Source organism: Podarcis melisellensis (genome assembly GCF_964234715.1).
Source record: "Podarcis melisellensis genome assembly, chromosome: 5".
Classification (NCBI taxonomy): Eukaryota; Metazoa; Chordata; class Lepidosauria; order Squamata; family Lacertidae; genus Podarcis; species Podarcis melisellensis.
In genome coordinates this window covers 24,224,205-24,236,434 of record NC_138537.1, presented here as the reverse complement: position 1 = coordinate 24,236,434, position 12,230 = coordinate 24,224,205, and the positions used below count along the sequence as shown (strand labels likewise).

At 45.7% G+C, this 12,230-nt stretch overlaps 1 protein-coding gene across 1 annotated transcript; it reads right to left on the bottom strand.

Moving 5' to 3' along the window:
• Positions 1 to 8,247: 8,247 nt before the first annotated feature.
• On the bottom strand, positions 8,248 to 12,166 carry SERP1 (stress associated endoplasmic reticulum protein 1). Its single transcript, XM_081911451.1, has 3 exons — positions 11,902 to 12,166; positions 11,455 to 11,530; positions 8,248 to 9,624 (listed from the first exon to the last, which is right to left on the bottom strand). The coding sequence occupies exons 1-3, from the start codon at positions 11,983 to 11,985 to the stop codon at positions 9,584 to 9,586; spliced, it is 201 nt and encodes a 66-aa protein (XP_081767577.1). The 5' UTR covers positions 11,986 to 12,166; the 3' UTR covers positions 8,248 to 9,583.
• Between the last annotated feature and the right edge of the window lie 64 nt (positions 12,167 to 12,230).

Below are 12,230 nucleotides of genomic sequence, written 5' to 3'. Positions count from 1 at the left end.
TAGTTTGGGATTTTGTTGTACAGCTCCCAAACTGCACCCTGGTGGATGTTAAAAATGATTAAACACTAGTCCCTATCAGGATTTCAGTGTGATTTTAAGGGCTCGTATCAACCAAGTCACAAGTCTTTATCTGAGTCTAATAATTAGGTTCATGTGGATGTGAGGGTGATCTGACTGTAACATCTGTCACCCCACCGATCACCAGGGTAGATTCAGCTGATCTGACTGGCTAGGCTGGTGCCACCCGCCCCTCCCAAACCTGCATGCTCAGTGGAAGAGGCCCATCATCCCAGATAGAAGGACTGTACCGTTCTTCAGTCAAGATAGCTGCACTCCCGACAGAAGCTCCAAACAAGCTCAAGGTCCATAATTAGGTTCAAGTAGTGAATCAGAATACACCATGATGGGAGTGCCCAAGCTGGTCCACAATCTTCATTCAGGTGGTCCACCACATTTCTGTGGATTTCTTATTGATTTTTGATTGCATTTTCATTGCTTCTTTTATTTCTTATATTGTATTTTATTCCATTGCATTGCCATTTTAATTCTATGTGACCATAACCAGTTGATTATATACGTGTCTACACATAAGTAAACCTCACCAAGTTCAACTAGGCTTACTCTCAGGTAAATGCTTTTATAAAGCTCCTGTAAACTTGTCCACTCCCTAATTGGTAATGCACATGCTTCAGGAAAAACATCTTATTCAAACCAAGCCTTGGTTCTTGCTTTGTTGTTTAGCAAATGTGTGTGTGTGTGTGTGAGAGAGAGAGAGAATAACCTGTCTGAATGATTTCTCCTTGCACTGATAAGCATTTATAGGAGAAGTTAGAAAAGCAAACAACCAGGAACAAACACACACACCCCTGTCTCCCTTTGTGGCAAAATTTAATTTAAATAATTTAAATAAACATGCACATGAGGAAAACGGAATAAGAGAGGGATAGAATTAAGGGCATCAGATTCTCTTTGACTGACTTGCCACTGTCCTCACTCCCAAAGTAAACAAGGGTAGAATACACCCATTTCTTCTCAGTCACTATTTCTTCTCCCTCTGCCATCCTGCTGGTCTCGTTTCTTATCCTGATCCTGCTGGAGGGAAGAAACCACCCACAGCTTCCTCCTCTCACTGCTAAAGACAAGCACTGCCTGAGGTTTTTTTCAAGAAGCAGGAGCCACTAGCAAGGAAAATTCTGGTGAGCAGGCTGGGGCTTCGAATGCGAACAGGAAGCATTTGCCTGTTATGTGCTGTGGCCATTTCCACTCACAAATTACCTAACACGCTATGCCCAGAGTGGACACTGGATGCTGAATAATTGGATGGTGGGCAGGCCCAAATATGAGATCTGGAAAGTGCAGTAACTACCGGGGTCGGGGAGGGTTTGTTCCATTGTCTTCTAGTGCCCACAACCTGATTGTAGTCTCCCTCATCCCAAATGCTAGCAGGAGCGAAGTAGGGGTCTAAGGCACTCTGTCAAATGTCTTATGATACTAGAAATCAGGAGCATTCAATGAAGATTCGGACAAAGAAAGTACTCCTTGACATTAGGGCTGGGCAATATATCGTTTGATGATTATCAGTTTCATAGTTTTTGACCCGGCAATATATTGCGAATCATGACGTGTGTGTGCGCATCCTATGCAAAAATCACAATGTGGGAAACACTGCGAAGCCAGACAAAATCCATCCTTATTTTAGACATTGTGATATATTAGTATATCGCAGCATTTAGCTGGTGATATATCACGGTGCTGGAAACCAGGTGTTTCCCAGCCCTACTAGACATTGTTAAACTATGGAATCTGCATCACAAGAAGCAGTAATGGCCAACAACCTTGATGACTGTAAAAGAAAACTCAACAGCTCCATGGAGAATAAGGCGCCCAATGGTTCCTAACCCTGCTGGCTCATGTCAAGGTAGTATGCTTCTGAATACCAGTTACTGGAAACCACATGAGAATCACACTAATTCATTACAAAGCATTCAATGGCATTTTTGACTTTGAAACTTAACAGGTGCATTCGTGCAAAGCTATTTGCATCTTTTCAGGATAGATTGTACTTTGCTTCACTGCTTATTTATTTACCGAATTTTTTGCCCTATAGGACGCACTTTTTCCCCTCCAAAAATGAAGGGGAAATCTGGGTGCGTCCTATGGGGCGAATGCAGGCTTTTGCTGAAGCTTGGAGAGCGAGAGGGGTCGGTGCGCACGACCCCTCTCGCTCTCCAGGTTTCAGGAAGACATCCGCAGCCTAGGCAGCCCTGCGGAAGTTCCCGCAGGGCTGTCTAAGCTGTGGAGAGCAGCCTGCCGCCCGGCGCGAGAGGCGCCCTGAAGCAGAGCGCCCCTCGCGCCGGGCAGACATCCGCAGCGTGGGGAGCCCTGCAGGAGTTCCCCGCAGGGCTCTCCACACTGCGGATAGAAGCCTGCCGCCCGGCACGAAAAACGCCCTGAAGCAGAGCGCCCCTCGCGCCGGGCAGACAGCCGCAGCGTGGGGAGCCCTGCAGGAGTTCCCCACAGAGCTCCCCACACTGCGGATAGCAGCCTGCCGCCCGGCGCGAAACGCACCCTGAAGCAGAGCGCCCCTCGCGCCGGGCAGACATCCGCAGCGTGGGGAGCCCTGCAGGACTTCCCTGCAGAGCTCCCCACACTGCGGATAGCAGCCTGCTGCCCGGCGCGAGAGACACCCTGAAGCAGAGCGCCCCGCGCACTGGGCCGACATCGGCCAGCCCCACAAGCTCGGGGGACAGCAGGGAGGCGCAGCGCCGCCATCTCGCTGTTCCTCGACCTGTTTCGGTTTCCCCGACCTGGTGGGGGGGGGGGGAAATAAAGGAAAAATTTTTTTTCCTTTATTTCCCCCCAAAAAAACTAGGTGCGTCCTATGGGACGGAGCGTCCTATGGGACGAAAAATACGGTAATTAGTTATGATTGAGGCTTTTAAATGGTATTAGGAATTTCTACCTGAAGGTAAGGTCATGTACTTGCCAGGCTACCTAATAAACGTAAAAATCAATATTGGGCATGAAATTTAACGGCTACCCTCAATAAATTTAGGATTTTAAAAATACTAGTTCTATAATGTATTGATGTGAAAAGAAGTACAAGGCAAAGATTTATATAGTGCGGGACATATTTCTGCCAATTCAGTACTGAACTACAATATACCGTATTTTTCGTCCCATAGGACGCACCTAGTTTTTTGGGGGGGAAATAAAGGAAAAATTTTTTCCTTTATTTCCCCCCAAAAAACCAGGTCGGGGAACAGCGGGATGGCGACACTGCGCCTCCCCGCTGTCCCCCGAGCTTGTGGGGCTGGCCGATGTCTGCCCGAAGCGCGAGGCGCTCTGCTTCAGCGCACCCCGCGCTCCCAGCAGCAGGCTGCTATCCACAGCCTAGGGAGCCCTGCGGGAACTCCTGAAGGCTCCCCAGGCTTGCTGATAGCTTCCTGAAGCCTGGAGAGCAAGAGGGGTCGGTGCGCACCGACCCCTCTCACTCTCCAAGCTTCAGCGAAAGCCTGTATTCGCCCCATAGGACGCACACAGATTTCCCCTTCATTTTTGGAGGGGAAAAAGTGCGTCCTATAGGGCGAAAAATACGGTAAAATGCTCTACCTGTTTAATCAAAATGTTTCTGATTTATTAACCATCAGGATATATCTTGGTATTAACTGATGCAATAAGTTACTATCCTTTAATACTTGCATGTCATGCATTTGATACTGTTTGACCCTGAATGGAACAGAAATTTAACCGTGCCTTCTGAGTTGAGAAGGAATGCTGGAGAAGCTTGCTCAAAGCATTTCATCTCTCTTGGAAAGGGCAAGTTTCAACAAATATTACTTTAAAGGTTTAGAAGGGGTGACATTGTCCAATCAAAATAACTATTCAAGCTCAACTGGTTTGCTTATCAGGTTGGAGCCATTGCCGGCTAGCATAACTGCATGTTTTTTCCTAAATAATATTTTGTTTGCTGTGGTGAGGGAGAATATGATTGAGTTTATTTTTAAAAAATGATTACTGGGATGTGGGGGGGGGGGGGACAGAATATGATTTACACTTGAACCCTCTTCCTTCAAGGAGATCAGAGTAGCTGAAATAGTCTCTTGTCCAAGGCTCATAAAACCTCATAAAACAGTCGTACCTTGGTTTTCGAACGCCTTGCCACTCATGTTTTGGCTCCTGTACGCCGCAAACCCAGGAGTGTTTCGGTTTGTGAACTTTTTTGAAGCCGAATGTCCGACATGGCTTCCGATTGAGTGCAGGAAGCTCCTGCAGCCAATTGGAAGCTGCACCTTGGTTTTCGAATGCTTTCGGAAGTCGAACAGAGTTCCGGAATGGATTCTGTTCGAAAACCAAGGTGCGACTATACTTTCAAGACTATTCATTGACTGTGGGCAATCTCAATAACAAAATTCCCCGTATCATTCAACAGACATAGCAGAAAACTAAAATAGGACTTTATCTTAAGCGAACCCGCTTTACTGAGATCAGACATAAAACCAACAGACCCTTCAGTTTCTGGTTGTAATTACTTCTCCTTCTGTGTTTGAATCCAACATCACAATGCCAATACTCCTGCAGACAGATGAGGCACTCACTCTTAGGATTTCACAAGCCTTAATGCTCACTTTTGTTACATGCTGAAGGCATGTAATAAATCTTTTGGGACAAGGTGCTTATTACGCCCCAGCATGTTTCTGAGCACAATTCAAAGTATTGCTGCTAACCTTTAAAGTCCTAAATGGCCCTATTGTTCAGCCCAGGTACCGAGGTCCAGCTCTGAGGGCCTTCTGGTGGTTCCCTCATTGCAAGATGTGACGTTACAGGGAACCAGGCAAAGGGCCTTCTCGGTAGTGGCGCCTGTCCTGTGGGACGTCCTCCCATCCGATGTCTAAGGGCTAAACAACTATCTGACCTTCCGTAGACATCTGAAGACAGCCCTGTATCAGGAAGTTTTTAATATCTGATGTTTCACTGTTTTTTATGAGCTGCTCAGAGTGACTGGGGCAACCTAGCCAGATGGGTGGAGCGCCAGTAATAAAAATTTCCAGAGACACAGTTGATAGAATCTTTCAAGGAGCTGGAGATGGTGTTTATAAATGGTCCATGTTTCATAAGCATACAGTAAGTCTGGTAGTACAATAGCTTTGTAAACAAGCATTTTGGTTTCCTTGCAAATGTCCGGGTCCTCAAACACTCTGCACTTCAATCAGGAGAAAGCCGCACTCGCAGAGCTGAGGCGATGCTGGATTTCAGCATCAATGTTGGCACTTGTGGAAGGATAACTGCCCATACTGGAAGAAGCAAAGACCACCAGTGTCGAAGCAATGATCCTTCAACATCAACTTTGTTGGACTGGTCATGTTGTGTGCATACCTGATCATCTTCCAAAGCGACTACTCTATTCCGAACTTAAAAATGGAAAGTGTAATGCTGGTGGTCAACAAAAGAAGTTTAAAGACTCTCTCAAGGCAAATCTTTAAAAATGTAGTATAAACACCGACAACTGGGAAACACTGGCCTGCGAACGCTCCAATTGGAGAACAGCCTTTACCAAAGGTGTCGTGGGCTTTGAAGATGCTTGAACTCAGGACGAAAAGGAAAAATGTGCTAAGAGGAAGGCATGCTTGGCACCGTGATAAACTCCCTCCCGGAAACCTATGTCCCCACTGTGGAAGGACGTGTGGATCCAGAATTGGTCTCCACAGTCACTTACGGACTCACTGCCAAAACCGTGTTCATGGAAGACAATCTTACTCAGCTACGAGTTATCTCCAAAGAAGACAACGACTAGTAATTAATAACTAGAGAAGACAAGTAATTAGATCCAGTAGAACTTATTTCCAAGTAACTGCAGGGTAACATAGCATTCCTGTGACCCTAGCTACACCAGTATAATTTAGTCAGGATCCCTATGTATTTCCAGCACCAGTCTGGAGGAGGGGGAAGAGTTAGAACTATAAAAACCATAGCTACAATGCTACTCATTCCCCCAGCGCCCAAGGCAACACCACTGGCACAAACCAATCACAGAGTAGCATGCCAACAATGCCCCGATAGCCATGCATAGACTGACCCATTCCACACACAGCAATAGGGAAACATTTCCAAGACCTCACCCCCGAGCCATACACAACAGGCAACCCACCAATCACTACTGAAAGAGCCCCTAGGGCAAGCAGCAATTCAGCAATAAGGAACGTCTGGAAATCCCTATACAAATAGGTGTTCAAATTCACCTGTATCACACAACCATTACTAATACAGTTGAACGGAATCTGTTCTGGAAGTCCGTTCAACTTCCAAAACGTTCGAAAACCAAAGCGCAGCTTCCAATTGGCTGCAGGAAGGTCCTGCAGCCAATTGGAAGCCATGGAAGCCCCATCAGATGTTCGGCTTCCAAAAATAGTTTGCAAACCGGAACAGTCACTTCTGGGTTTGGGACGTTTGGGAACAAAAGCATTCAGGAACTAAGCTGCTCGACTTCCATGACTGTAATCAAGCTTTTGATGGCACAACAGAAAAGACAGGGAGACATTTCAAATAGGGACACATCTGAGGGGTGTCAGAGAGGTAGCAGCGCAGTGATTGCCAGCTCACAGGTCCTTTGTACGACCTTCCCACATGCTCCTTTGATTATTGCCCCTCAACTACTAAATGCTTCGTTCACTGCGGCAGCAGCAACTCAGAAGGACCTGCCAGCTTACCAGAGGATAGTTACCCTAAATTATGGCAGGTTAAGACCCCATCCCTCCCAGAGTCATATCTCAAGGTAAGAGAAGGCAAGAAAGAACTTTGGTGGATAGAAGGGATCTCTCTCTGCTGACCCTCACTAACAAAGTGGACAGCGGTTACAGGACAGCATCGTTTTAGCAGGTTCTGAAAGACACATGGCGTAAGAGTTGTCAACATTCTTAGTTTAGGATTCCTGTGATCTTGAAAGTTCCACAGCAGCTTAGATGTCATTTATCCCATTGTGCCATCTCCACACTGCATTTGCAACTGGCGAGCAAGCAACTTGCAAAGATACATGAGCCTGCTAGAATATCAAGTTGGCAACGCCACAGAGGAACAGCTGGAATCATACTGCTTACTACTGCTGGTACGCTTCTTTTGCTCACTGCACAGCAACAGGAATAAGAGCTATGTTGCTTGTTGCACCTGCCTGAAAGCTGCCCAGGAAGAGGCCAAAAGGCAGCAAAGATCAATGGTCAGCAGTTGAAAGGAAGGTCTTGGACCTAGATGTCCAGTATGCGTTTGTGAGAGTGCTGCCACCTAAATGCTCCTCAGAGGAACACTCTCAGCTAGGGAACTGCGATGTGTAGTAACTGACTGACCTCCACGTGGCCGAGCTGCAATTCTGCAGAGCGAAAGGTCTTATGATAGCTTAGTCAATAGTAAGGGGTGCCCTTCAATCACTAGAGAGCTTACCTGAATTTGATGGTTCACAGGCCCCAATGCCCCTCCTTCTACACAGTGCCTTCTAACCATCTGATGGTGTCACCAGCTGCTGAGGATTAGCCAACACACCGCTGAACACTGAAATGGACAGAGGGTGGAAGGTGGGAGATATCTGTAGCAGCCATACTTTAAAGCTCGAGTCAAGCTCCCCCCCCCCATCTACTTACCCACGGAGTGGTACAAAAGTTCTTGCTGGGTGTCCTGAGGGTCTTCACAAGTTTTATTCTTAAGTATTTCTCCACAGTTATCAACATTCCCTTTGGTGTGCAGGGCTTAAGACCAGAGAAAGGAGCTACATGTGCTGGCATATGAGAAATGGTCTCCGTGTTAAGGGTTTCTACACTATTCTATGCATGCTGTGATTGGCCAGTCTGAATCCTATGCTTCACTGCAGTGATGTGAGTAGAGTGGCAGGAAGACTTTTCTGACTCTCCGCTAATAGGAATGTTTTGATTTACACAGTCTCTTTTGTTGGTGTAACTTAACTTGTTGGTACTCAAGGGTAGAATCTGAGGGACCTGTTTGATTCACACTAAGCCTGCTCTTCCTCCAGTGACACTCACCTTTGACAGCTGTGCCAACAATGTTGAGTCAACATCAGCAAAACCTTGATGCTGATATTATATCACTAGCATGGGCTATGCAGAAAATCCTAGAGGGCTCAAAAGTTATCATAAATTGAGCACGGTGCTGTGCCCTTAATATAACCATTTCCCCGTAAGAATCGCAGGGTTATTATTGCCTGAATAAAGACTTAAGTTAAGGACTTAAAGAAATTAACGCACCTCAGATTTTAAAGTAATTTATTGGAAATAGTTCTTAGATTACAAACAAGCATTTTCATTTACAGAATGTGCTGACAGCTAATGGTAAGAAATGTAGCCTTCCAGTCACCTGCCCATCAGCAATGCAACCCTGCAAAATTACAGAGTAATTTACCTAGTTAACTTTCCCCTCACGTAGCCCTTTAAGTAGTTTATTTGTGGTCCAATTACCTGTTTGTGAAGGCATTCCCTGGAAGAGTGCCCAACCTCATATTTACCTCACTATGTTCTGCAACAAGATGGATACTTCAGTTGTGTCTACTAGCCTGTGAAAATACAACCCACTTACTCTTACATTGTTTTGATTTCTATGAAATTAAAATGCTGTAGGATTCTTTTAAAAAAAAGATTTAAGTCACAGCAATATAAAACTCTGGATTGGTTAACTTATTCAGCTGAACTGGGGAACTATTCAGGATGCAGGCATGTTAGTGCTCTTTGGGTGGGCTATCAAGAACATTATAGTATCGTGGAACAAGTCACCATGTGATGTTTTACACTTAAGTTTCAGTTGCTCCCAAGAGGATTAACCACCCCAAAGAAAGGAATGATGACATGAGAAACATTGACACTCAAGTACAGCATAACAACAATTAAGCATTTTGTAAAACTTCTGGTGCTTTTTAAGACTGAAGAGGTTTGTTCATTTATGTATATGGTCAATTAAACCATTGGTTTTAACTACATTGTTTTATTAAAACAATAGTCCAAGAAGCATAGGGTAAGGTCTTCTATCAGAACAATTTGAGACTTATTAAGTTGCAACATGCTAAGGTCAAACTAAGCTACCACATACAGATGTTCTTTTTAGATAAGCAAAAACCACAGCACACATCCATTGACCGAGTTGCTTGAGTGTGTTTTGAACTAGTCATACAATCACTGTTTGATAAGCTTAACTTCTCCATTTTAAATAAAACAACTTCCATTTATACAGAAGAAACATAAGAAAGATCGGTGTTTACATATAATGCAGTCACTAAGTATCTACACTGCTTACACTTTAATATACTAACATAAAGCATGGGTTTGATTCACAGAATAAGTAGGTCCACGATTGTAAGTTAACAATAACTCTTTATTGCTTTATACATGTGGTGCTTTTTCAAGGCACTGTGGCATGAACTAAAAAACTTGGAATGACTTGTGAAGGAACCTGGAATGACATATGGTCAACATGGAAAGTTCTTCAGAAGCAAGACGACAGCTAATTTAAATTCCAAGTTATCAAACATCAGGAATGAGAGTTCATAGTTCACAGGAGATAATATAACAATCTTGTTTAAGGATCAGCTCCTTCACATGCCCATTCTGATACTCTGAATAATCTGGAAGATAGCTGCAAAAGGAAACAGGTTTAGATGTTGCTATGTTAGAATATATCAAATGATGCACCATTTAAAAGAGTTATGTACATTGGCATTGTTATATACACCGAGTAAACCAGATTTCAGAAAACCTTTGAACAAGTTCCACTTGATTTTACTAAGCTGTGTAAGAAAGGTCATTTTACTACTCCCAATTTTATATAAATATCTTCCAAGAAAGCCACATTAGAAAGACCAAGTGAAGTGTGAAACTATACCATATGGCACAAAATTTTACCTGCTTTCTCAGCTGAAACCAACCAATTTTAATTAGCAGTTTTGATTTCAGCAATATGACTTCCCCCTCAGTCCTACACATAGTAACTCAGAAGTGAACTGATCCATGTACAGTAGAACATACTCTCAGGTAAGTGTGGATAGGAAGGCTGTTTTAAAAGAAAGCAATGGTTGCCAATGTAAATCTTCCTGTTTTCAGCATAGTGTATAAAATTGCTATTGACAGCACACTTGTAACCTATTAGTTTAGATCACTGCTTGCTACGTCAACAACTAAATAGCCACAATAAGGGGTATCAGCATGACATTTCAAAACAGCTATGAACCCACAATAAGATACCAGTCTCCTCCATTTGTGAAGTAGGCAAACTTCATGTGAATAAAGCCCCTCATTTAAGTAATAATAACTATTACTCTCCTTATCTTATTTATAACCATCAACACAACTCCTAAAGATATAAAAATTGGAGCCAATAAGCTTATAAAACTAGATGAACCATCACATATTATTAACAGTGTTCCCTGACGGTATTCAGGAAATCTGTTTTGCATACCCTTCCTTTCTTTTTGTGAAGCTCTGTCCTGAGCCACCTGGTGTACCGGAAAAATTACATTACTTGCAATTTGGCTATTTAAATGGGTGAGTCTCAAATAGCAACTTCCAAAAGGCCAGCTATATTAGTCTGCTGTGCAAACCTGAGCACAGGTATATTAGACAGACAATACCACAGGGATTTGTGGGTCACTTCTGGGAAAACAAGCTTAAGACAGCATTGAGAACCTAAAATTCTAAGGATGCCTTTATCTTTTGCAAGTCCTCATTGCTACAGATGTACATAAAGATCAGTGTGTGGGGGGGTATTCATAAAAAGTGGGCAAATATCACTAGCCCAATCAAGTCAGGCAATGTGTGTGTACGTGTAGAGGGATTCCAATATAATGTCTAGTAATTTTAAGCAGGGGTTGTTTTTTAAAGAAACCAGCATAGCTATGATGAAAAAGTACCAATGTGAGAACCTAAGGGCTAAACTGGTAACTGAATACGGTCCAATGTTAGAGTTGCCCATATGGCAGAGTTGCCCATATGGCACTCAACGCCAGCAGCAGCCCTAGGGGTCCACCTTGCCCAGCAAATGCGCTACACCTCTCCAGATGTTTCTGAACACCTGCTCCCCATCCCACCACTTGCAAGAAGCAGCACTGCCCCCCTTTTAGGCGAAAACACCTTCCACCACTCAAAAAGAAAAAGAAAATGCCTCTTCTAAGAAGAGAACCGCCTCCTTCTCCCCGATCACATCTTGGCAAATATAACCAACAATTTGAGGACCACAAACTACAGGACACCAGAGAAGCAGAGGGGAACATCTGTGGGAAGCAAACAAGTGTCGCCGCCAACCAAAAAAACTTATTGAGATGAACGCAGCTTGTTTACCTTCGCTAACCCAAGACCTTTCAGGCTGGAAGGGGTTCCCCACCTGAAAACCACCCCCCCCCAAAAAAAATCCAATTCCCTTGAGGGAGATGTTGGACAAGGGGCCCAATCCCGCCCAGCTGTCAGCGCTTACCCGATCCACACACCACGAAGATGAACAAGGCCAGCAGCCAGGGCCCCACCGACGCCTTCTCCTCGGGGGCGTTTCTCTGTGGGAAGAGCCAGCGTGTCAGGACGGCTCGGGTGAGGAAGAAGAAGAGGAGGAAGAAGAAAAGGAAGAGGAGGAGGAGGGGGGTTTCTTTCGGGGGTAGCCGCTCCTCAGCGGCCGGGGGGGGGAAAGGCCACGATCCCCGCAGTCCCCCCCCCATCCTCCTCTTCCTCCTCAGCCCCTCAGGAACCGGTTAAAGGCAAAGTACCCCCTCCCACCTTCCTCGCGCGTTTCCCCCTTCAGAGGCTGCTTCCCGCGCGAGGGGCAAACCGGCAGGGGGAGACGGACCCCCGCCCTCCCCGGTCGCAGGAGGGCGCTGAGGGGAAAGGGGAGAAGAGGTTTCCGAGGCCTCCTCCGCGAAGGAGACCCTACCGAGGTCTTGGCCACGTTCCCGCGCTGCGTGATGTTCTTGCTGTGCTTCTCGTTGGCCATCCGGATCCGCTGCTTCGCCACCATCTTGGCCGCCGCCGCCGCTGCCTGACAGACAGACGCCGCGACTGAGCTGTGGCCGCGCCGCTCGTGTGAGGAGGAGGAGGAGGATGAAGCGCGCGAGGGGAGGGCAGCGTGAAGGGAAGGGAGGGGGGAAGAGACTGAACTGCCTGACGCGCTCCCTCCGGCCGAGCCGCCGCGTAAGCAGCAAACTGCCCCTCGCGCAGGCCCCGCCCTCCGGAAGCGGGGAGGCGGAGCCGCCTGCCTCCAAC

Bases quoted from the DNA above. Each gene is read 5' to 3' on its own strand.
- SERP1 (XM_081911451.1), bottom strand. From the start codon at position 11,985: ATGGTGGCGAAGCAGCGGATCCGGATGGCCAACGAGAAGCACAGCAAG. The intron at 11,531-11,901 runs GTAGGGTCTCCT...CTCTTCCCACAG, and splicing joins GGAACGTGGCCAAGACCTCG to AGAAACGCCCCCGAGGAGAA. The intron at 9,625-11,454 runs GTAAGCGCTGAC...TTCCTTTTGCAG, and splicing joins CTTCGTGGTGTGTGGATCGG to CTATCTTCCAGATTATTCAG.